The sequence below is a fragment of the Schistocerca cancellata genome, chromosome 4 (assembly GCF_023864275.1).
Source record: "Schistocerca cancellata isolate TAMUIC-IGC-003103 chromosome 4, iqSchCanc2.1, whole genome shotgun sequence".
Classification (NCBI taxonomy): Eukaryota; Metazoa; Arthropoda; class Insecta; order Orthoptera; family Acrididae; genus Schistocerca; species Schistocerca cancellata.
The window spans coordinates 825,217,873-825,244,949 of NC_064629.1; the positions used below are offsets into that span (position 1 = coordinate 825,217,873).

General features: G+C 40.0%; 1 protein-coding gene across 1 annotated transcript in view; it reads left to right on the forward strand.

Moving 5' to 3' along the window:
• The window catches only part of LOC126184862 (uncharacterized), a 130,566-nt gene that overhangs the window by 94,469 nt on the left and 9,020 nt on the right, over positions 1 to 27,077 (forward strand). The window contains exons 9-11 of the mRNA XM_049927477.1: positions 694 to 734; positions 8,181 to 8,250; positions 13,293 to 13,388. Of these exons, the coding sequence (XP_049783434.1) occupies positions 694 to 734; positions 8,181 to 8,250; positions 13,293 to 13,388 (207 nt within the window). The remainder of the gene's footprint in view (positions 1 to 693; positions 735 to 8,180; positions 8,251 to 13,292; positions 13,389 to 27,077) is intronic.

Consider the following 27,077-nt stretch of genomic DNA (forward strand, 5'->3'; position numbering starts at 1 on the left):
CACTCACATCAAAGAAATATTGAGGAAATTTTACAAAATGGATACAAAAGAACAGAATAAGAGATGGGTAGTCTTCATTGTGAGATCATCTTATGAGAATCAGTCTACAAAAAGAATTAGGATGCAAAAAATAAAAGCATCTTTAAGTACTAAATTAATTGGTGAATGACAGGTGTTCTTCCCACACGTAGCTTTATACTTTATAATTATGGAATTACCTTTCATTGTAAAAATATAGTTAGCCAGGTGTAAAACCGTAGGAAAATAAAAATAGATGTATACATTATTTCTGGTATGTGATGCCGCTCTCTCTCCCTTATCTCACTCCCTCTCACCCCCCCCCCCCTCCTCTCTCTCTCTCTCTCTCTCTCTCTCTCTCTCTCTCTCTCTCTCTCTCTCTCTCGCGCGCGCGCGTGCAAACACACACACACACACACACACACACTCTCTCTCTCTCTTTCTTCTTTTTAATTGACCATTGCGAAATACACTAAACATGTTTGGCATGTGCAACTTGTACCATTAAGCCGTGACTGTTTTCAAAGTAATATGTTTCTGCAGTATTTCAGTCTTCAGATATTACAACAATAGTGTGTGTGTGTGTGTGTGTGTGTGTGTGTGTGTGTGTGTGTGCGTGCGTGCGCGCACTTGCATTTTGATGGTACTTATTTTAAATTCACAACTTTGTTTCAGCTCCCCGTGTACCAAATGTGAAACCACCTCTGAATCAAGAAGTGAGTACACCAGTAACTTATTGCACTGCAAAGTTATTGTTAATATTAGATTTGCATTATGGTTTTTCCAAACATCATCCATATTATAAAACACAACTGTTCAATACCCATTTCAGCAGTATTTTTGTACCTCAAATCATGGCTAATAGTGTACTGGGCACTTCAAAGGTAATTGACCAGCTTCTGTGATGTGGCTTGAAACACTACTACTCTCCCTATTCAGAAAATCATAAATATATGCTGAGGAACTAAACAGACTTTGAAAATACTTTTCATTCATTTCAACATTTTTAAGCAAGTGTATGCTCATAAATACAAAGATTAAACTCAGGACTTTGTAAATTATTTCTTTTGTAATGAAGAAGAAAAACAAGAGAAATTGCCCAGCATATAGTGACAAACTTCATAATAACAATTGTTTGCTTTTCAGCATAATCTCTGTTCCTTTCTATAGTGTTTATCTACTTTTCAACAAGACATGTATTCCTATGCAGTAACAGTAACTACCTATAACTAAACTATGTAGCTATAAATGGGTGAGCTTTACCTTTTTTTGAACATGGTGAAAATGAGTAGGTGTATTGCAGGAATTGATGGTTGACCTCTGCTCTGAAAATTCCAACAACAGCACACCCTCAATCCCAAAATAAACTGTCTATCACTTCTCTTGTCAGTTGTAAAGTTTTAAATTTTTTTCTGTTATGTGATGCCGTTACATTGGCTGCCTTTTTCATTTGTGTCGTCGTAACTGCCGTCTGCTTCACATCTGCTGTGCAGCGAGCTACCTTAATTTAAGTATTAACTGTATTTTTCTTACTTGTCACTTCTTCTTCCATGTGTTTTTGCTTTTAGGAAGCTTTAATTGTCGAGTGTTAGTAATAGTGTTCCATAGATTTCGTGTTTGTTTTGAATACAGTCAGAGAGAGTCCCTTTAGTCAGTCATAGTGCCAGTAGTGCTAGTGTTTGTTTTCAATACAGTCCAGACAGGTAGTGCTATTTTCATTGTTTTCTATAAGAAGTGGCTAGCAACCACAGTTTAGTCAACAATCAGCCACCTTTAGTGAATTAGCAGTCTAGCTGATTAACTCTCTACAGTAAATTGATTTCTTAGGCTGGATAGGATGTGTGACTGCTGTGTATGGACGCAGGAGGAGCTGGCCACTGTTCGCAAACAGCTGAACGTGTTGATGGCCGCGGTCAGCCGTCTTCAGGCTGCTGCCTCGGAGTGTAGTGGCAGTGGGGAGTCTGGTGCGTCGCATGGTACCCCCCTGGTGTTACATGCTTCACCCACTGTCTCTGCTGTCGAGACATCTTCGCAGGTACCAGGCGCGGTTGGGCCACCCTCTCCCCAAGGGGAGTGGCGGGTTCAGCGGCGTTCACGGCGCACGAGGCGGAGGGTAAATGTGGAGGCTGGCCGTGTGGCATCGCCTGCTCTGCCTGTGAGTGGACATGTGGCCACTCCTTCAGCAAGGTCTGAGCAGGCACACAGGGAGAGGGGTTTATTAGTTATTGGGAGCTCCAACGTTAGGCGGGTGATGGAGCCCCTTAGGGAAATAGTGGAAAGGTCGGGGAAGAAGGCCAGTGTTCACTCCGTCTGCTTGCTGGGGGGGTCTCATCCGAGATGTGGAGGAGGCCCTGCTGGCGACGATAGAGAGCACTGGGTGCACCCGACTGCAAATTGTTGCTCATGTCAGCACCAATGACTCCTGCCGTCTGGGTTCAGAGGTCATCCTCAGTTCGTACAGGCGGTTGGCGGAATTGGTGAAGGCAGAAAGCCTCGCTTGCGGGGTGGAATCAGAGCTATCTATTTGTAGTATTGTTCCCAGAACCGATCACGGTCCTCTGGTTTGGAGCCGAGTGGAAGGCTTAAACCAGAGGCTCAGACGATTCTGCGGAGATCTGGGGTGCAAATTTCGCGACCTCCGCTATCGGGTGGAGAAATGTAGGGTCCCACTGAATAGGTCAGGCGTGCACTACACGCCGGAAGTGGCTACAAGGGTAGAGGAGTACATGTGGAGTGCACATGTGGGTTTTTTAAGTTAGATAATTCCCTCCCTAGGCCCAACGAGACGCCTCCTGAGACGCGGCAAGGTAGGAGTAGGCAAAATGCAACAGGGAATAACAATATTAATGTGCTAATAGTAAACTGCAGGTGCGTCTATAGAAAGGTCCCAGAACTGCTCTCATTAATAAACGGTCACAACGACCATATAGTACTAGGGACAGAAAGTTGGCTGAAACCAGACGTAAACAGTAATGAAATCCTAAACTCAGATTGCAATGTATACCGCAGAGACAGGCTGGAGACATTGAAGGGGGAGGCGTGTTTATAGCGATAAGAAGTGCAATAGTATCGAAGGAAATTGACGAAGATCCGAAATGTGAAATAATTTGGGAGAAGGTCACGGTTAAAGCAGGCTCAGACATGGTAATTGGATGTCTCTATAGGCCCCCTGGCTCAGCAGCTGTTGTGGCTGAGCACCTGAAGGATAATTTGGTTAATATTTCGAGTAGATTTCCCCACCACGTTATAGTTCTGGGTGGAGATTTTAATTTGCCGGATATAGACTGGGAGACTTGAACGTTCATAATGGGTGGCAGGGACAAAGAATCCGTGAAATTTTTTTAAGTGCTTTATCTGAAAACTACCTTGAGCAGTTAAACAGAGAACCGACTCGTGGCGATAACATATTAGACCTTCTGGTAACAAACAGACCCGAACTATTTGAAACAGTTAACGCAGAACAGGGAATCAGCGATCATAAAGCGGTTACTGCATCGATGATTTCAGTTGTAAATAGAAATATTAAAAAAGGTAGGAAGATTTTTCTGTTTAGCAAAAGTGACAAAAAGCAGATTACAGAGTACCTGACGGATCAACACAAAAGTTTTGTCTCAAGTACAGATGGTGTTGAGGATCAGTGGACAAAGTTCAAAACCCTCGTATAATATGCGTTAGATGAGTATGTGCCAAGCAAGATCGTAAGAGATGGAAAAGAGCTACCGTGGTACAACAACCGAGTTAGGAAACTGCTGCGGAAGCAAAGGGAACTTCACAGCAAACATAAACATAGCCAAAGCCTTGCAGACAAACAAAAATTATGCGAAGCGAAATGTAGTGTGAGGAGGGCTATGCGAGAGGCGTTCAATGAATTCGAAAGTAAAGTTCTATGTACTGACTTGTCAGAAAATCCTAAGAAATTTTGGTCTTATGTCAAAGCGGTAGGTGGATCAAAACAAAATGTCCAGACACTCTGTGACCAAAATGGTACTGAAACAGAGGATGACAGACTAAAGGCCGAAATACTAAAATGTCTTCTTCCAAAGCTGTTTCACAGAGGAAGACTGCGCTGTAGTTCCTTCTCTAGATTGTCGCACAGATGACAAAATGGTAGATATCGAAATAGACGATATAGGGATTGAGAAACAATTACAATCGCTCAAAAGAGGAAAGGCCGCTGGACCTGATGGGATACCAGTTCGATTTTACACAGAGTACGCGAAGGAACTTGCCCCCCTTCTTGCAGCGGTGTACCGCAGGTCTCTAGAAGAGCGTAGCATTCCAAAGGATTGGAAAAGGGCACAGATCATCCCCGTTTTCAAGAAGGGATGTAGAACAGATGTGCAGAACTATAGACCTATATCTGTAACGTCGATCAGGTGTAGAATTTTGGAACACGTATTATGTTCGAGTATAATGACTTTTCTGGAGACTAGAAATCTACTCTGTAGGAATCAGCATGGGTTTCGAAAAAGACGGTCGTGTGAAACCCAGCTCGCGCTATTCGTCCACGAGACTCAGAGAGCCATAGACACGGGTTCACAGGTAGATGCCGTGTTTCTTGACTTCCGCAAGGCGTTCGATACAGTTCCCCACTGTCGATTAATGAACAAAGTAAGAGCATATGGACTATCAGACCAATTGTGTGATTGGATTGAAGAGTTCTTAAATAACAGGACGCAGCATGTCATTTTCAATGGAGAGAAGTCTTCCGAAGTAAGAGTGATTTCAGGTGTGCCGCAGGGGAGTGTCATAGGACCGTTGCTATTCACAATATACATAAATGACTTTGTGGATGACATCGGAAGTTCACTGAGGCTTTTTGCAGATGATGCTGTGGTGTATCGAGAGGTTGTAACAATGGAAAATTGTACTGAAATGCTGGAGGATCTGCAGCGAATTGACGCATGGTGCAGGGAATGGCAATTGAATCTCAATGTAGACAAGTGTAATGTGCTGCGAATACATAGAAAGATAGTTCCCTTATCATTTAGTTACAAAATAGCAGGTCAGCAACTGGAAGCAGTTAATTCCATAAATTATCTGGGAGTACGCATTAGGAGTGATTTAAAATGGAATGATCATATAAAGTTGATCGTCGGTAAAGCAGATGCCAGACTGAGATTCATTGGAAGAATCCTAAGGAAATGCAATCCAAAAACAAAGGGAGTAGGTTACAGTACGCTTGTTCGCCCACTGCTTGAATACTGTTCAACAGTGTGGGATCCGTACCAGATAGGGTTTATAGAAGATATAGAGAAGATCCAACGGAGAGCAGTGCGCTTCGTTGCAGGATCATTTGGTAATCGCGAGAGCGTTACGGAGATAGATAAGCTCCAGTGGGGGACTCTGCAGGAGAGACGCTCAGTAGCTCGGTACGGGCTTTTGTTAAAGTTTCGAGAACATACCTTCACCGAAGAGTCAAGCAGTATATTGCTCCCTCCTATGTATATCTCGCGAAGAGACCATGAGGATAAAATCACAGAAGCATACCGACAATCCTTCTTTCCACGAACAATACGAGACTGGAATAGAAGGGAGAACCGATAGAGGTACTCAGAGCACCCTCCGCCTTGCGGAGTATGGATGTAGATGTAGATGTGTTTAAATACCTTTTTGTTCATATTGAAACAGTACAAGAAATTGAGGACTTCTGCCTTGTTGACATTTGTATTCTGGCCAACCACTCTGTGTGGTACCCAGTATGTGTGAACCTTTGGATGCAGTCCTAAAAACATTTTTTAGCATTTCATGAATGTGGATCAAGGATCTTGAATTCACCTTCAACATTCAACAGTTGTATTGCAGTCCTTGTGTAACATGTATGTCTGTGTTGGCCATTTTTGCATTGCAGTGTAGCCACATGTGACAAAATGTGGTCATATTTCAAAAGAAAACCCACTTGACGCTTAACCATATAATTGTTGCCACTGATATGGCAGTTTTGAAAGTAATTCTAGATTCAGCACATATCCAACACTTTTCTTTTTTAAATAACTAAATAAGCAAAACATATTAAATATATTGGGTATCAGAATATTGGACCTTTTTGTTGTTCATATGTTATGTAGAATAAACTATTATGGCTCACACCTGTTAATGGAGTGATATTTCAAGAAGTAAACTGAATTGTAAAGCTTTTAAATCTTACATCAAATTTTGCAGTGCTGCTTTATGCTGAATATTTATAATTGTGCTATGCAAGACATGGTGCACATAATAGAAATCTAATTTTGCCTTGAGAAACCATTACCCAGAACATTTAATTGTAAATTGGCAGTATTTACATGTTACTGTTTAATTCTAAAAGGAATAGAGAACAGTACTTGTCTATAATATCAGAGAAAAAGAAACAACTTGTCTGCAAATTAATCGTTTGTGATGTTTCCCCATTTGTAATTTCACATTGTTTGTATGTTTGAGAAGGAAGCAGGGTGAAGAGCGGTTGTTGCTGTAGATGATGTTTGTTTCTTATTTTGAGATCAACTGTGTTATGTACATTATTGAAAAGAAATGCTACTTAATCTGAAAATAGCAAAGACTTCTCCTAGTCACACTTCATTGTCGTTTGTTGAAATAGCATAAGATGTTTATTGACAGTTGTCAAACTGAACTTAAAACAACTGGCAAGGTTAGCAAGAAAGGTGGAGGGTTGTACACCACATTTTTTGTCCAAGTGTGGTAGACTATGTATACTGTATTGAGCTTCTCAGTAGAAATCAGAATCACTTCCAAAGAAATAAATGGACTGAAATTTGGCTTACATTGTTCTCTCTAAAAAGTTTGGGCTTAGGGTCCTTAAGTGTCAATGTGCATTTTTTTGTGATGTGTGGTATTTACTGGAAAAAAAATTTCTTGTGGAACCTCTACCATGATAGTGTTAAATTCTGAATGAGGAATTCTTGTTAGGAAATGATGTAATGCTCATAATGGTTCAAATAATAGATAAACTGTGGTAGGTTTCACAGAGAATTAAAGTACATTGCATGAGATTGTAAGGTGGCCCAGCACCTTGTATAAATATTTTATAGAACACAGATTATTGGGCAACGACATTGTAATTCCATTCCATCTGCAGAACACTTTTAAATGTGCTAAATATTTTAAATACCACAGATTAGTTCTATAGTGTAACATAAAATAACGATTATGTGGTAAAGGCAGCTAACAGGCTACAGTCCACTGTGTCTGTGTGTAGCTGATGTACAGAATACATTGTCTTTGAAAACTATGGGAATTAATAGAATTAACTGATAGGACAAAAAAGCAATGTAATTACTGACAAGTTTCTGTAGTCAGCACAGAGACGTTTCAGAAATGATGTAAGTTAAACAGGATTTCCCGTAGAAAAAGATTGTACAGGCATTTTCATCAGCAGGGCTTTCAGTGTGTTTCAGAGAAAGATTCAGCTGTATTCACATTATGAGCTTCCATTTGTTTAGGTTTACAAATGGTACTGTTCTTGATGTTTTGACTGGTAATAGGTGGGGGCAGGAAACACATCATCTTTATATGTAAAGCACCTTTTTCTACCTAAACACTGGATGATGACTTAAAAAGATGAAGCTAATTGAATAACAATAATAAATCTAAATTAACACAGCCCACTTAGAAAAATTACCCTTCATTTACAAGAACTAAAGTCATGACAGTTCACATTTGTAGCCAATACTGAAGACAGAACAACACTTAACTGCCACAACAGTGAGGTGTATTCAAAACGTGAAAATAGTCGTTTCACAGTGATAAATATTTCAATAATTTATCATCAAATTCAGACAAATTAACATAGTATATTTATTTTGGGTAGAAATTGTTCAGGGTGAATTAACTTTAAATGGCTATATAATCTGTAAGAAACAGTGAGTTTAAAAGTGTAGTTATCATTTCTTCCAGGCGTTATTTTGCTACAAACATTCTGTTCACACTGTCAGAAAAAGTGTGAACAATATTTTGAATTTAAATGCAAATTTTGACATTTTTCAAGATCTCGCCTTAAATTCCCATAAGAAAATTAAGTCTGTCTGTTATTCAGTATTTTCATTGCTACCTAAGATTCTCATAGAAACTGTAATGTACATTCAGAAATTATGTTTATTTGCTTGAGCCATTTCATAGAGTTGATAGTCAATTGTGACCATTTTGAAACTTTCTTTTATTTCTAGGGTACTGCCAGCTGGGGAACTGCTGCTGGTGTTGATGTAGACTTCGTGGCAGCAAGTATGAAGTCTCAAGGTACACTATTCTTTCTTAAACTTCTTGTCAAAGTTCCAAAAAATATTATTTGAGCTTCCAGTTGGGAATTTCAGTTCACCAGCATTTTTATTTGTTTACTTACTTGTTTAATTTTACTTCATGAGTGTCTGCTCTTACATACTTAAATTTAGCATCCAGTAACTTCCTCTTAAGTAGAACATGATTTCTTCTTTTTGCTTGCTTTGTTTTGATAACATGACTTCCATGAAGCCAGTCAGTAAGGTATAAGCTGAAGTTTTATCAGGGTGTATACTGCACCATGTAACAGAGATATACAATCAATATGACTTGGGGACATGAAATTAGCATGAAGTGTACGGAATTCCTGGATATGCAAACGATTAGCATTTCAGCACAACTGCACAGATCAGGTAGAAGTAATGCCATTACATCCTGTATTTAAGGATAGGTTACACTGTATGTTTCTCATTCAGAAATCGCATTTGAATGTTGGTTGTTTGTGAGAAGATCACATTATGCCTCCTGTAACTCAGATAAATGTCTACCATCATAGGTCATAATTCAACAGTGACAGGATTGTGGCCTTTCAAAACTGTTGTTTATCATTCTAGGTAATTTGGGCAGCAGCCATTATGTATCTGACGTGTTAAGAATGGTGGTTGTACCCTACTGTGAGGTCTCCACAATGTTATGTTTCAATGAGATAATACAAGTCCACATATTGCTTGTTCTGTCATGACCTACCTCAATACAGAGGGTGTTTGAGTCTTGACAGGCTAGGGCAGTCTCCAGATCTCTCATCCATGGGAACATCTGTTCATGGGTTGCTGAGAGACTGGCATGCCACCACTCACCAGCAACTACTATTGATGCACTCTGGCAATGCTTAGCCTGTTTAGAGCCATTGATGCTGCCAGATGTGACAGCTTTGTGTAGTGCATTTTGTACCTTGTATACTCCCATATCACCAACAAATTTAATGATGTATTCTTCATATTATACTGTATGCACACAATAAGTGAAATTTCATTATTTTCCACCCTTCCTAGTGTGCAATTTTAATGACCAGCTATGTATTTGTATGTGAAGTAATTGTGAGGCATTATCTGTCATTATAAAAATTATATGTATCATTGACATACATGTAGTGACAATGCCTGTAGTTAAACAGTTGTGGTTCTGTAAACACAGTGTACATACTGAAAATTGAAAGACAGTATACTCCCAATTATCCACAAATAATCGAAAAACACAAATAATTGAGATATTTTCAATGTGCATTTTCGACAGTGTTTGCTGGACGGATAGTGATTGCAGCGTCTGCAGCCAACATATGCACACCCTTAGGCACAGCTCAGTGTAGTCGTCTTCTGCTACCAGTCTGTATTAGCCAAACTGAAATGGGTGCATATGAAGTTGTGATTATTTGCACATTGTTTATGTCTATTCTTTTAATTCTGTTCCTTTAGTATAACAACACTTAAGATGCTAAGTATATAGAACAAAGCATGTAGACTCTAATTGCCTCTTATAAATGTTTTGTGTTTTGCACTTTAGTTTGTAACATCTGTCAGTAAGGTAGTTCTGTAAGTGTAGCTATTGCCACTCTCTGTCTAGCGAAGTTTCCCATCAGATACTTCGCAAAGGATGTCATTGCATTAGTGACAGAAGTAAATATCTGTGATGTGATAAATCACAAGTTCATTATGGATAAGGTTGTCAAGATTGAGCAGATGTTATAAGCACTTTGTGAGCCAACAGACAACCAGAAACCAAAGAGAAGTTTATTGTGAGCATGAGAACAACATTTCAATCATAATCACAAGGGAATACATAAACACAGTAGTACTTATTTAGTAGGTCTGAATTCTTCTTAAACATCATATAGCTCCACCAATATTTCTTTCATCAATACTTGGAACTATTTCAGGAAAAGCCCATGACCAATTGTCAGATGTGAAAATTTGGTGAATTAAGATAGATGTACCCCTCAGCTGCCGTACAATGACAAACTAGACAATATACCATTTATTTAACTGCCTATGTACATTCAGTAATTCATATTATAGGAGAGGTAAGCAAAAGGAGTCTTAATACTCATAAGACCACATACCGATCAGCACTGTTACTTCTGCACAGTTTGATGTCCCACTGTTGGTAATCGATTTATCCTCAAAAAGTGTTCAAGTGTTAATAAACAAAATGTTGATACAATTATATGACAGTCATATCATTGAATGATTCCACTGCACCATTGTTGTCCTTAGAGAATATCAGAGCTTTGCTTGGCTATCAAAGAGTGGAAGTTCGTGGTGTAAGATTGTGTATAAAATTTGCATTGGCCTTTATACAACAGAAATCAGATTTTCATTTCTTCAGTGTGCAGAGTGTGCTTACATAACCACAGCTGTGCAAATGTAGGCATTTTAAGCACAGTAATGGTTGTAATACACTAGTGTATGCCAGTGATATATATAATTTATAAGTATTACATGTGCATGTTTCATCGGCAGGTATGAACTTTTTCTGTTCTTTTTATGTCAACAATATTTATCCTATTTGCAACAGTAGGTGTGAAATGTGATGGATTTCCATTTTTCGAGTTCCATAATTGATGCTATTGTGCTACCTTTGTCAGATGTGCTGTAATGACATTTTATTTGAGTATGTCAGGTACACATATGACATGTGTGAGTACGTGCACCGCATGTTGCTATGCTTGCAGCCTCATGGTCTACTGAATCTTGTGCAATCCTCTTATTATGTGGATTGCCCAGTGGGTGTTCATGATTGAAGCAAGCAGCAAATAAAGTACTGTCCATTCAGTAGCTTCTGGTGATTTAGTAAGAAGCTCTTCAAATATTTACAGGCTGTGTACACCACCAGCATAAAATATTTAAAAATTTCATTGTTTGTTCCCTGTTCAGAGACAATGAACATACAGTTATTTTAATATTTCTTACAGGGAGTTATCCAGTATATTTATTTATACAAAACAGGTTTATTTTCTGTCTGTTGATTGGTATTTTTATTTCAAAATTATACTGTTAGTACAGGTTACTTTGTAACTATGAGATACAATCTGAAGATGTGTGACAGTGCCAGAAACTGGTCATTTTGAAATAAAAATAGTTATTGACAGACAGAAAATAAGCCTATTTGGTATATGATTATTTCATAAATAGTGCTCCTTGAACATGCTTTTTTTTTTTTTCAGCAAGTTCACATTCTTCTATTCTAGAGTTGTTCCATTAGGACCTGGTAACTGTGACCCATTTATCACCCATGTTGAAAGCAACTGATTTGCTGCTGCTCCTGTATACTTCTGTTTCATTACATTTGAAACTGTTATGCAACATGTAATTATTATTTCATTTTCTTGAAATGCTCCTATTGTGAAGAACTTCTATTCCATGACAAATGTTGTTCATAAAAAGGTTTCTGAGACAGGACAAATACAGTTTGGTGAATAGAGCAAATACACATAGAGATTAGAGCTTACCAACAAGGAGAAATTGTGTAAGTAAAGTAAGTACTATGCAGACGATAAGAAAGCAGTTGACAAGTAGATGGAAGAAACAGTAGGTACAACTGTTGACACCCAGGTTCCAGAATCATTTTGGATTGTTTTAACATTACATCATTTTCCTCACTGTTTGGTTACTCTAACTGGGCAAAGTAATCCTTGGTGTTTATATAGCCAATTATAAGAATTTCAACTATTTTGTTGGTAATCCAAGTTAAGATGTGATTGGTCTTTAGCGTGTATTTGAAAGTATTGCCAGGGTGAATTCATCTTCTTTTATGTTATTCCTACTGTTGCATTACAGCTTCAAAGTTCATGGCAACTTGAATAGTAGTAGGATATTCTAAATATTGTGAAGCAGTATCACTACTTTGAATTGAACATAAAAATTTTATTATTGATGACTTCCTTAAGGTTATTCATTAGAGGCTCTTAATTCTTATCATTTTAATTATAAAGCTTGAGGGTATATCTATAATATTTTATCTTGGACCATAAAATCTGAAATTAGCCCTTGAAGCCATAACTGGACAGAAAATTAGATGAAAATAAAATAGTAATTTTCATTTAAAGATTAAGACCTGGATTCAGCAGAATCAGTAGCCAAATATGTGCACTATTAAATACAAGCTTACATAAATTAAATATAAAAGACCTCAGTGTCATTATGACATTAAACCCTAAAATTGACAGTTGAAGAAGAAGAAGAAGAGAGTTTAAATCAATCAAGACAATGAGAACAATGGGGCAGAGTGTGAGGGAGGGAGTTAGAAGGAAACTCATGGTAGAGAAAGCAGAGAAAAGGCAACATAAATGAACAAAGTATGTGTTACTTCCAAAGGAAGCAAATAGGATGTATTAGCCTTAAATCCACTTAATTTTTACTGCCAGCAAATCACAGGAGTTAGCAGTTGGAAGATTATAGGGCAAAGAAACAGGAAGAAAAAGCTAGGAATACGTTTGACCATGATGAGAGGCCAGAAATGTCATAACATTCACTTGTGTGAAGTAGTACAATGAATATCAGAACTTAATTTACTGTGGTCCATTGCAACCACTTGTCATTTAGACATGGGTAATATGTTTACTGGAACTAGGCTCTTTTGTAAAACAACCCTATTAGCAGTCTCTTTCCACCAGCAGCCAGGTTGCTTGAGGACAACAGCCAAACCAGAACTCTTTCCCTGAGCCAAGAAGTAGAGACATCCTCAAATCACTTGAGGGCTGTTGTCAGTATCATAAATGTAGACTTTCTTGTGAATTCCTACTCCCTTACAAGTACTCGGGGAACCATTTGAATAAATGTGGGTAACTACAGCTAGCACCTGTGAGACAAAGAATGGAGTAGAGACTGACTGAAATGTGGTGTGCGGGGTGTCTTCAGAATTAATTTATGTTTTACTAATTTTTCAGAGCCAAATAAATGTAAAAGTTGATATGTGGTTTGCTCTGTGTATTTTCATACTCAAGTGGAATCTGCTTTATTGTAACTGCATATGATTTAAATAATATATTTTTTTCATTTGTGTTGTAGGAAAGCCAGAAGCCTCATTTCCTCGAAATGCAGAAACACAGCACCTTCAGAGGCACACTCAGCATAGTTACCCAGATGTTCCACAACGAACTGCAGGTAGGATGTTTTCACCATGTTTTAAATGCTATTTAAGAGTATGCAGTTTATCTTCACTGATTTTTGGAAGACTTGCGAAGAAATATAACTACTGGTCATTATCTTGACTCTACAGCAGATTTCTGCATGTGATATTATCGAATTCATCTTAGGAACTCATTTAACTAATTAAGTGCTAAAAGTTTAATGTTAAAAGAAGATCCATTTTTCTGAGCTATATCTGTACTTCAGGTGAGATAGTCAGGTTCCCATGTGAGGTCTGACTGAATTTGGATTACGTTGCTTGTATGTGTGTTTTTAATGAATTAATTACTGCTGCATTAATATAAGCCCTGTCACTTCCTGCTGTAGAGGGGTATATGTACCATCAGGAACAAAGACATGAGGCTATTGTCTCAGATGTGTTCAACCATTCTAGTGCCCCTATTGTGCCTCTGTTCACTGTACAGCCAATTGAGACCTACGTTGCTACTTCTCACATTGCTGTTTCAGACTGCTATATAGTCAGATGAGCCCCTCTCTTGATGACCCTGTGTATTTTGTGTAGATTACATGTCAGTGTCTTCCATATGACTGTTGACACTATTTATTTGCAGTGGATTGGTTGCATATCTTATTGCATCTCATTCTGTTATTTTTATTCTGTTACATACAATAGCAAAACAGTTTTGTCCACAAATAAAAGATCTTCAACTGGTTCAGTTCAATGTTGAGTCATTCGCCTATTTTCTCGGCACTTGTGGCATAATCATATTATTAAAACCATAGTATGGTACCTGTTACCAAAATTACAACCAAAACTGTATTGCACATTGCTTATATTCGTGGAAATGCATTATTTATGTGGCTGCAATGAGCTGATAGTAATGCCTCATGCAGTACTATGTAACAGTGATTAATTCTGTATGTTTTTGTGGAGTCACTTTGCTGAATAATGGAATATGTATTTTCCAGCTTCCAAAATGCAAACAGCTGGAACAGTGTGTGTTCTCTCTCCCTCTCCCTCCCTCTCCCCCCCCCCCTCCCTCCCCCCTCCCTCTCCTTCTCACTTCCTCCCTCTTAAGTCACCTTTGGAATTTAAAATACTTCCTTCTTATGGAGAAAAATTAATGGTTGGAAGAAAAGGATGAAGTGTATAAGTGATGTGGGAAAGAAAAGCAGCACAAGTTCACTCTCTACCATGCACTTTCTCTCTCCTGGTACAAGACTCCTGTTTCAGAAGCTGGGAAGGCACACACCCAACATTTTCAGTTTTGATCCTGTACAAAAAAAATTGGCAGTTTATTTTATTTTAAAAATGCTACCTAAACTAATGGCTGGTGTCCTGCAGACCTAGGAAAAATTCTGAGTAAGCCATTTCAACACCTGCCTGATCCCCCTACTAAGTCCTGTAAACACTCAGTTAGTTGAAACTGATTGCAAGCCCATTGTTTAAAATTGTGGAGAAGACATGCATTGTCATCTGAAGGAGTGAGCGATTTGCTGAAGTAACCCATGGTTTTGTGGTTGTATTAAAATCTGTAAGAAACAATGCAACTGGCCTCCAGTGACCATTTGTATCATTCAGTTGTAATAACTTGCTCATTAACATTCCAGTGACTAGAATGGTGAGTGCAAATTGTTATCCAGTCACAGTTCTTTCTCAGGCTCCCTGTGTTCAATATATTGCCTCTTCTGTAGGCACACACGACGTGCAGTGATGCCGGGCATTCTCGGTGAGAATCGAAACACAGTTCCTGTTACAGAGGGCCCAGAGTGTGGAACGTTAGGTTGGAAGAGGAAACAAACACAATAGCTCCATATACTATTATTTTTCTTTGAACAGGTAATTACAATGTTCATTGTAAATAGAACCATTTCTCTTGCAGGCACTGCACTCCACCATCATAACTGCCACCCAACATTGCCACTGCAAAAACCTACACTACCGAAAACACCACCCCTAAATATGACTTATTGATAAAGACTGCACATCATCAGATTGCATGAGCATGTGGCATGTTATGCACCAGCTCTCGCTCTCCCACTCCCAATCCCTCTCCCGCTCTCTCTCGTTCTCCTGCTCCGTCTTCCTCCTTCCCTCCTTCCCTCCTCTCTCTCTCTCTCTCTCTCTCTCTCTCTCTCTCTCTCTCTCTCTCTCTCTCTGCCATCTCATACTTACAAAGTAATTTTAATCGCACTATAATGTATAATGGTCACCATCAACCAGTCACTGTAAGATGAGCAGTGTATGTAGTCCTTGCTGTATGCCCAAATATTTACAGACCCAACATTGTCCTTTGTAAATCAGAATCCATAACTGTGTGTAGTGTGTACCATACTGGACACATATGATTAGTTCGAAGCATCTTCTAGCATAACTCTTCTGATGAAACCAGTTTTTTCCAGGCCTCCTTATGCCAGTGAGTGAATTCTCGAACTTTGGTGAAGTGTTGCCTTCTGTGCTGTTATTTGAGAATAGGTATTGTGGTGAGTGTTCTGCTCCATTATCCCTTTGATGCTAGTGAACGCTCCCAGTCTAAGTGAGCCTGCATTCAGTTCTGTTACATTAGGTTTTGTACCTTGCTGCTTTCATTGGAAAATTCACTGTAGCCACCACTGATCATTGTCATGAAGCACTGGTAATCAACTATTACACTGTTCAAGATCAATAGTGAATCATTTACAGTATACATTAAATGTTATGACCAAGGAAAGTTTAATGTCCACAGAATTTGGATGATTGAGCATCCTTTCTGTCAAGCAAGTAGAAGTGTACCCCATTAAAATCCTGTAATGCATCAGAAATTGTAACTGTCTTCATCACTGAGTTATATTTTCTAACAATTTTCAACAAATCATGCTAGTAATTGCGGTCTTGACATGTGTGATTGTGCCATCTTATGCCACTACAGACAGCAATGCCTATTACCGTCTGTAGTATGATTTATTGAAAATTGTTAGAAAATATAATTCCGTCATGAAGACAGCGTACAAAACTCTTATCTGACTCTTTGTTGAAAACAGTCTGCAATTTTTGCCAAACATTTTAATAGAAACAAATATGGAATGGGTTTAAATAAGAGTTGTGTAATTTGTCATGGTTTTCTTTCATCAATACGAGAATGTTACAGACGTACTCAACAAATTTTAACAGAAGAGACTCCTGAATACCTAGGTCACATCTTTTTGCGGCAGCAGGTTTTTTTTGTGTGTGTGTGTGTGTGTGTGTGTGTGTGTGTGTGTGTGTGTACTGAATTCGTGCAGTCATGTGTGATGTGCATGCGTAAGAGGTAGATCACCTCACAGTATTTTGTACTACCCTCTTTGCCATTGTCATAAACAGTATAAGATCCATGATAAGGAGTCCAGTGCATTGATCCTTACTTGTGGACAAGTATGCTAACATAGGGTTGGGATCGGCCACAACCAAAGTTTTTGAAGAAGCTCAGAATTATAAATTTATTGAGGTACAATGGAGTTGGTACTTGAGGACCATTTTAACTTGGTCTTTCATGAAATTTTAATGAACACTGCAGTTTTGCACCTATATTCGTATGTGGGACCCAAGCAGGTCTGCTAAGTGGTTTCCCCAGAGCATTTCCTCAAGATTCATCTCATTGATGATATGGAGTTACTGAAGCAAAGGAGATATGTTTGTGCTGTGAAATACCTGATCGGCTCAGTGTCCCTGAGTGCCCTCCACTCAATGCTGTGCATGTAACCTGTATAAGCAGGACCAAAATTTCCAGGACACCCCTCTCCATGTGCAACAGCTCGGGAATAAAGTGTCATTCTATGAGTATCTGTGTAACTGGGAATGCAAGAAAACAAATTAGCAGATGTTGCAGTTAACAGAGATTGTACTGAATATCCTGTGGCTAAATGTACCACCCCCTCTCTTCTGAGATACTGTCATAGGTCAGTGGGAAGAAGTACGTGACGTTGCTTGTTGTGTATTGATTTTGTTTTAGATTTAGACAAGAGGATAAAGGCTAGTTTACCAACTATTCTGTGTTTTTTTTTTCAATAAAAAGATGAATGTAGTATACAATTTTAGTGAATTGTCTCATTGTTTTCAAGTATCACTGGTCCACAGTGGATTTTTTTGCAGAAACCAGAGTAGACAGTGTCTATACACTGAAGCACCAAAGCAACTGGAATAGGCATGTGTATTCAAATACAGAGGTATGTAAACAGTAAGAATATGGTGCTGCGATTGGCAATGCCTGTATAAGACAACAAGTGTCTGGCACATTTGTTAGATCACTTACTGCTCCCTACAATGGCAGGTTATCAAGATTTAAGTGAGTTTGAACGTGATGTTATCATCGGCACATGTGTGATGGAGCACAGCATCTCCAAAGTAGCGATAAAGTGCGGATTTTCCTGAACAACCTTTTCTTGAATGTACCGTGAATACAGGGAATCCTATAAAACATCAAATCTCCGACATTGCTGAGGATGGAGAAAGATCCTGCAAGAATGGAACCAACGATGACTGAAGAGAATCGTTCAGTGCGAGAGAAGTGCAACCCTTCCGCAAATTGCTGCAAATTTCAATGCTGGGCCATCAACAATTGTCAGGGTGCAAACCATTCAACAAAACGTCATCTACATGGGCTTTCAGAGCCGAAAGCCCACTCGTGTACCCTCGATGACTGCATAACACATAGCTTTATGCCTTGCCTGGGCCCGTCAACACCAACACTGGACCGTTGATGTCTGAAAACATGTTGCCTGCTCAGACGAGCCTCATTTCATATTGTATTGAGCGGATGGATGTGTACGGGTATGGAGACAACCTCTTGAATCCATGGACCCTGCATGTCAGCAGGGGACTGTTCAAGTTGGTGGAAGCTCTGTAATGGTATAGAGTGTGTGCAGTTGGAATGATATGGGACCCTTGATATGTCTAGATACGACTCTGATAAGTGACATGTACATAAGCATCCTGTCTGATCACCTGCATCCATTCATGTCTATTGTGCATTCCGACCAACTTGGGCAATTTCAGTAGGACAATGCGACACCCCACACATCCAGAATTGCTACAGAATGGCTCCAGGAACACTCTTCTGAGTTGAAATACTTCCACTGGCCACCAAACTCCCCATACATGAACACTATTGAGCATACCTGATATGCCTTGCAACGTGCTGTTCAGAAGAGATCTCCACCTCCTCATACTCTTACAGATTTATGGACAGCCGTGCAGAATTCATGGTGTCAATTCCCTCCAGCACTACTTCAGACATTAGTAGAGTCCTTGCCACATCATGTTGCGGCACTTCTGCGTGCTCACTGGGGCACTGCATGATATTAAGCAGTAGTACCAGTTTCTTTGGCTCTTCAGTGTAGATTTCAATGTGTTGAAGACAAATATTACATTTAAAATTGTCTCCTAGCTCAGGGTTACAAGTAAGTTGAGATTTTATGTTTCACATATATTGATACTGTAATCAATAGGCTTTATACAATAATTGAACTTAAGTAGTTTGTTCATGCCGTTTCTTTCTCTCCCCCTCTTGGATGGCATCTGTAGCATCTCTGTAACATCCAGCTGACATCAGCCAATGTATCAGTAATCCATCATCCTGTATACTACTGTTCCTTGAAAGAAATGTGCTGGCAGGATTGCTTGCCATGCTCATCACTGAATGCACCACAGTCCTCAGGGAACACCAAGGTGGGAATGAAGGAAGTGCATCTTCAGGGTAATTTTGCAGCCAGTGACTTTATAAGGATGAATGAGTTTCTCCACAATGTTCCTGTAATTTTCAGCTCTCCTGTTTCCCAAGAACAATGTCGTCATGTTGTGAAAACACTGCCACGCATGCAGTTGATCAGGGTTTAGAGTGGACTCAAAGTGTATGTCCCCCAGCAGCTGGCATATCTGTGGATATTCTCTTTGTGATCTTTCCTGTACTGAGTCGTAGAAATGTCTTACAAAGATACTGAAAGGCTGCTTCATTCATGTGCACAGCTTTAACACATGCTGTTGTAGTCCCAACTTAATGTGCAATGGTGTGAGAGAAATTACGTTGATTCACTAGAGGTTCTTTGGCAGTATTTTTTGACCCACGCACTAGAGCTTTTTGTTCAGGCTATTCTTTCTGTTTGTTGTGTTTTTCTCTTGCACAGCTGTCCCACTCACACAGGTAGCAGCCATATCTAGCGTAATCCCCTTGCAAACCCAACAGCATCACAGTAACTTGGAAATTTCCATTTACCAGCCTTGCATGCTTATTGTAAGTATACCCGCGCCGGCGAAACATTGCACTTGACAGTTTGCTTTTTGTCTAGTTAGGTTGGCTGTACTGTAATAGCGAAGTTGCAACAGCCTCTATACACACAGCAGACGATACAGTTTTCCTTCCCGTCTCGTAAATGCAAGTGATTGAGCAATTACAGTGTATATAAAAACTCGTTTATAGTTGTACTACATGACAGGAAGTAAACAACCGTATAATAATGCATGTAAAAGCATAACGATGCACACCCTTCCGATAACGTAGCAAAGAAATACAAAAAACAAGCATCTGACGACTGGTACTTTAAAATCAATAGTTTACAAAATAAATAATAACCGAGATTGCAATAAATAACCAATTTTAGTAATTTTTCACTCAACAATTTACAGCGATAATGGCGCAATTCCATCCAGCTCGCCATCGTCACTGTTGTCCGATTCATCGGCAAAACCGTCTTCATCGTCGTCATCAGCAATACAAATCATTAATTGTTCATGGCCACTGATAATGTCTTCTATTGTTTGTCCTGCTCGTATAAGCTTCTCGACATGCTCTACTTTTTTTCTCCATGAGGCTGCATCCACAGTCACAAGAGCTTCACACAACAGCTTTTCCACCTCTGTTATTGTAAAGGACTTGTTGTTGTTCCTTACATACATTTTTACATCACTCCATATTAACTCAATAGGCTTGAAATGGCAGTGATATGGTGGCCGCCTTATTACAGTATGACCCTGCTCCTTGGCAATTTCGTCTACTACATATGTAGGTGTCGTAGGCTTATTTTCTTTAACAAGAGAATATAATAGAACCTTTGTCATACTCATATCCGCTGCAACATTTCGAGCCTGTAACCACTGCACCATAACTTCTTTCCGATCATTTGTGGTTGGGGCTTTGTTCTGTATCACCGAATGATATGGAGCATTTCCATTACAATTGTTGTAGGGACAGGAAATTGTTTTAAAAGGTTCCTGCACCACTCAACAAATCGTGTGTGATCCATATCTTCATGGTACTCACCAGTCTTTTTTGATCTAGAAACTAAAAGTGCGTCAGGGACAAAACCACTGGATGAGCCTGCATGGACCACAATTAATCTAGCTCCTCTTCCCATCGGCTGATGGCCGATACTGCTGGGTGTGTTATCTGTCCAGCATTTACTGACAGCTTCCCTGGCATTAGCCCACGTTTCGTCTAGCCAAATTTTCGAATGAATGTCTCTGCCCACAATTTTGTGCAAGAAAATGCTACGAGCGGTAACAATATGTGCCCTCTCTAACAGTAATTTGTGTCCGTCTAGCGTTTTGTAACGGAAACCCATATTTTTAGCACAATTTTTAGTGATGTTTTACCACCCCTGAAGAGTTCACTTTCTTTTAAAGAGACTAATAACTTAGCTACAGTCGGATACTCTTTTCTGCTGTAGTAAGCATAAACCTGCCTATGAATTGCATCAGTCTGGAAAGAATCTAAATCTGTGATAGGACTAGGCTGCTTTTTCTTTTTCCTGGGGTTGTTAAAAATGTATTATTTGATCCAGACAGCTCGGAATCATTACGGCTCACTTCAGTATCTTCCAAGTTTTGTAGTAATACTCCCTTACTTACTACTGTTCTTGCACTAATTCCAAGAGTTTTCGACGTACATTCCACCAGTTTATCGGCAGGAACTGATGGCTGTCCATGAATGCTTACGTAGTTTTTCTCCTGCTCGTAAAACTCACGAGTTCTGCGTAGTAACTCCAGTGCCTGGCTGTTTAGCCGCACCCCACGACGCAAAGGATTGTCACTAGGTGAACCAAGTCTTTTCGGTGGCGTTTTCCAAGTATGTAAACTCACAACGTAACAAAAGTCACAACGACATAGCGCACAGTACAACGAAAACACACGGTAAACAACATACAATTCACGTTGTATACACATTCACTAAACAAAGCCGGCAACGCGGGAACTTTGACGTCACAGCACGTGAGTAACAGCAGTGCTCACTGCGCTGTGATTGGCCGGCGCCCCACGCTGAACGCCTAGCGCCTATCGTTCTTCACTTGTTACTCTGTTACGCTGCCAACTTCATACACAAATGTCAAGTGCAATGTTTCAGCGGCCCGGGTATAGCTCAGTTTACAGTGAATTTCAACATGGTATAACTTTCTTTAGCTAAGGCAGCATATGCAACAGGGATGGATGGCCTTTCATTACTATTGTAACAGTATTGCATTCAGGCTTATTTTTGAGCCATCTGTAAAGTGTCTCCAGTTATCTAGTTTGTATGTAATGTTCAGGTCTTCCTACAAACTGTCTGTGTCACTGCAGAATGTAATATAGTTTTCAGTACTGAAATGACACTCAAGCTTTTCCTGACACTCCCTCAACACAGTCACACGTCCTGTGTCATGAGGAGATTCTGCTATTTCAGCTGTGAGGTCAAGAGTTTGGTTTTACGCTTTGAATTATCTAAATCGCTGATCGGATCACAGAGTTCATACTCTGTGATTTTCTGTGGTGTAAAGCAGTGTTGCCAATTGTACTGGAAGTGTCCACCTCTCTTACTCACAGCAGAGCAACCCTTCTCACAATGCCTTTGCATGTAGTTCTTATAATGTCCCATATGTGTGATTGTGAAATGTAAATACATTATCACAATTAACAAAATGTTCTGAGCTATTCTGCCATCGTTGAATGGATTTCACCTTAAAACCAAACATTTCATCCCCATCTGTGGAGGACATTTTCAAGGGGTCATAGCTTCTTTGAATATCCGATTCACACCCTGGATCACTACCAGGCTTCAGCAAAATTCCGTTTCCATGCAGTGGCATGACTTCACATGTTTTTGAGCGCAATTGGCCGCTGTTGCTATCACCCCATGGTGGAAGACTTGTACACATCAGCATCATTCAATTTCACGCCCTCCTCCTTCCTACTGAAGTTAACGGGGTGTTTTACAATCTCTGTGGCCTCTGTGTATAACCTTTCATGATATCCACTTGTAGCTGCCAGTACTTGAGGCTTATCAAAATGAATGTGGTGGTCCCCTGGCTGCAAAGCCTGTTCCACAACAGCTGATCTGTCAGTCTCCCCTCTTCTGCAATTGCCTTTGTGCTCTTCTAGTCATTTTTTGACAATTCTTTTTGTAGTACCCACGTACACCTCCCCACAACTACACGGAATTTCGATAGGAAGGAGGGGGACATGAAATTGAATGACATTTGGATTCCGGTGCTGACGATGATGTGTACCAGTCTTCCACCATGGGGTGCCAGCAACAGTGGACAATGGAAGATGACCGGCCAACAGTGCTCGCCCATTCAAAATGTGATGTTAAGCCACAGCATGGAAGCACGCAGAAGAGGAATTTGCTGAATCAGTAGTGAGCCAGAGGGTGAATCAGACATTCAAAGATTTTACAATCCCCCTTGAAAATGTCCTCTGTAGATGTGTCTAAAATGTTGAGTTTTAAGGTGAAATAAATTCAACCATGGCATACTAGCCTGGAACATTTTATTAACTGTGACATTTCTGGACATGAAAGTGTACATTTTACGTGTAAATACATTATGTACTTGTAACCCAGAGCTAGGAGACAATTTTAACCTTGATATTTGTGTTTAGCCCATCTAAATCTATAAAGTATGGCTACTTTTGTTTCTTGTACAATATAAAAAGTTAAAATCTGTGTGCTAGTGGTATTAGTGATGAAATTTCAATGTGTTATTGGGGTGGATAGCTCATTTTTTTTACCTCAGAGTACTGATCATAAATGCTTGGATATGGACACGGAAAACCTGGGGACTCCCATCATTGAGGTTGGTCAACACAATGACTTCTGAAACTGTAAAATCTGGGCATCCTTGGGGTGATGGCCATTGAGATTTAAGAAGTCCTTTGCTGGCAACTTCTGAGGGACCTGTCAAACCCCATTTGTGTTAGATTGACCAAATAAAATGGACCTCTGTCTGAATAGATATTTATTCCCCTTGCAACTCATCTACTGAAAATGAATGTTTAAACTCTTCTTCTCTAACTGCCAGTAAGGTGTACATGCATCTGATGAGCAACACCACCCAATGAAGAGGTCTCAGATAAAGTCATTCTGATAAATCCACAGCAAAGAAAAGTTCGAGTAATAGTAACAAAATACTTCAGATCAGTTAAATACTTAACAAATGGTACCCTGCTGATAGAAATGTCCACTTCCTAACAGGTTACCAGACTCCAAGGAGCAAAGTTATTTGGAGAATTTCGTATTGATATATAACTGCACTGCATCCATTGTTGTCATACAAAAACATTGTGATTGTTCCTAAAATTAATGAAGAGGCAAGTACGCATAGGAAAGAGTGATTAATGACCAAAAGATAGTGAGAAGGGCAAATGATGAGCTAGTTAAAACATCAGCATTTATCTTTACATTTGGCTGAACAGAACTCGCAGAACACACTTCAGTAGGATGTATTCGCCATAGGATGAGGCCACATAATCCCACACACAAAGGTAATTGTTTAAATTACAGCAATATGGTCACTCTACAGTGGAATATGTATGGGTGTGGCAACTTGTGCCGTTTGCAGTAAAGCTGCCCTCTAGGGAGATACTTGTTTGTCTCTCCAAGTGCATTAATATCCATAGCTAAGAGAACACGAGCATCAAATACCGAAAATCGATGATGGAGGGCAAAATAGTTACGCAGAGGATCAGAAGTGCTGCCCAAAGGCCTGTCCGGCAAACCGTCCTGAACCGGGTGAACAACTTGATGCAAAACTGGATAGACAGTGAAGGCAACTGTGATCTGAAAGCCTGTAATAGGAAACCCAACTACTGTACATTGCGCCTCAACATCTAAGTTAAAACAAAATGTGATAACGGCCCCAAATCCATACTGAGTGGCATCTGTAGCCAAAATCAGGTGGTGGCCAGGATGGAAAGTAGTCAAACAAGGAGCAAAATGTAATATAGATTTCAAAAGCATGCGTGCCCAAGCAGGCCAGCATCCACTGAAAAGGAAAGTTCTTGTGGAGCAACTATAGGAGGTGATGAGCCAACACAGCAGTGTTGGGAGTAAATTTGGGATAGTAAGCAATTTTACCTAAAAATGCTTGAAGTACTTTGACATTCGTAGGATGGGGCAGAACTGTGACCACGACAGCTTGATGACGTAAAGGCTTAACACCATCCTGAGGAACCTCAGATCCCAAATACGCAGTGGATATGGCCGAAGAAGTGTGACTTTGCCAAGTTGCATTTCAACCCTGCAATAAGAAAGACTGTGAAGAAGGTGCATAAGTTAAATGGATGGCCTTGCCACAACGAAGTCATCGAGTTGGTTCATGCATCCTGGAATGGACATTTTCAGTTGTTCAAAAATTGCTGGAAAATCCCAATGGCATTAGCCACACTGTACAGGAGGCACTGATCATGGTACAGCCCGAACGGCGTGTTAATCACAAGGAGCCATTTAGCATCCTCCTCCATTGGAACCTGTAAATAGGCTTCAGATAAATCAGTTTTGGAGAAAAACTGGCCCCTGGTGAGTTTAGCTAATAACTTGTCCACATGGGACAAATGGTATGTATCAGTGATAGATTGAGCATTAACTGAAACTTTTAAAGTCCCCACAAAGGTGAATCTGACCAGTCGGTTTTGTAACAGTAACGAGAGAGATCGACCACTCACTGAATGTAATAGGGCATAGGCTGTGTAACACCCAGCAATGTCAGCCCATCTGAGTCCAATTCTGGTTTCACTTGCTCGTGTAAAGCCACTGGAATAGAGCACACATGGTTTCAGGGTAATGTAGGCCACAAAAATTTGTGGCACAACCTAACCCAGCCAAGAAAAGAGACAAAGATTCAGAATACAGAGAATCTAACTGCTGGTAAGCACCTGATCAGAAATGAAGTGCGTCATATCTGAAATGGAAAAACCAAAAGCATTGAAAGCATCCAGATCGAATAAATTTGTGGTGTCAGCATCATCAAGTACCAAAAAGTCAAGAAACAAACCACAGATTTATACATAATGCGAGCCATAAATTGCCCCAGAATTGGAATATGCTGCTTGTTGTAACTCACCAAATGTCAAGTAACCAAGGACAACACCAGAAGTCCCAAATCCACATAAGTTTGTGAGTTCAGTAATTTGTCAGCTGCATCCATGTCCACTTGTAGTCTGAGCACTTTGTCCACCACTCACACTTCAATAACCAATGCCCAGTTATCATCTATATCCATGTCCGCAGGAGGGGGCTGGGAATGACACGTGCAGTCTGTTTTCCTACAGTTGCTGCAAGTTGCCTAGCACTTAGGGCACACATTCCTGTCATGTTACATGAAATATTATGGGCAAGATGGAAGCATGGAGTGCTGCCATTGCTGCTGCTGCTGCTGCTGCTGCTGTTGTTTAGCATGTTGCTGTCCAGTGCCCCATTTGTACAGCTGCCTCATCACCCTCCCCCAAGAACTGACTCACGCCACACAAGGAACAGAAGCCACTGTGGCAATGTCACACCAAGTCACAGTCTGATCACTAGCAGTACGAGATTTCTCGAAACATTGAGCAATATTTAACACTTCAGGAAGATGGATTCTCATACTGTAGTGTACATTGACACATCTCCTTATCAGAAGCCAATCAGATGATGGTGTCACAGAAGACAGAATCAGCATAGGAATCATGATGAGCATTGGTAACAAACTGACATTGCAACTGAAGCCATGGAGTTCAGCCACCCGAGCCCAGTAGGTGAGGCTGTTTATGACAATGCTAGAACTCCACTCACTAAACTGGCATGCCTGAGTTTACTGTGATAATTTGACAATTAAAAATTTCATCAAATGAAAGTGACAAAGGTTCCTGGAGTGGGATAATTGGCCCAACAACAAGTAGATCTGAGGAGAAATACAAGAAAGGAACAAAGCCTTACACGTATTTGCATCAGTGACACCAAAAGCGAGCAAATGTTGCTGAAGCTGCTTCTCATAAGCCTCCCAGTCTTCAGCCTTGTCATTGTAAAGGGGAGAAAGGATGGCAAGTACGCTGACAGCGTGAAAGCCTGCATAGTCAGTGTGGCTCACAAGCTCATGATAGCAACTGTAAGAGCCTTCTGCTGCTTGAGGAGTGATTGGAGCATCCCTCCATGGACAGAAGAACCAAAGGAGCAACCAAATAGGCTGAAGATGCAGAAGTTAACACCAACACATCGCCACTTGTATCATACTGTAAGACACGAACAAGAGCCCAGCCACAATGAACCAAAGTTCATCTTCTTCCACATATAAGCAAACAACAGTTGAAAACATAGACACAAACATAGAAACAATACAGGCAGTCGCTGACAATAGGTATGAACGCAATATGAGAGTGAGTGCCTGCTGTCCTGTGCTTATATAGAGGAGGGCTGCAGTAAATGGTGCAGCAGATGCCGTGCTGTGTGCACAAGTCATGTGGACCACTGG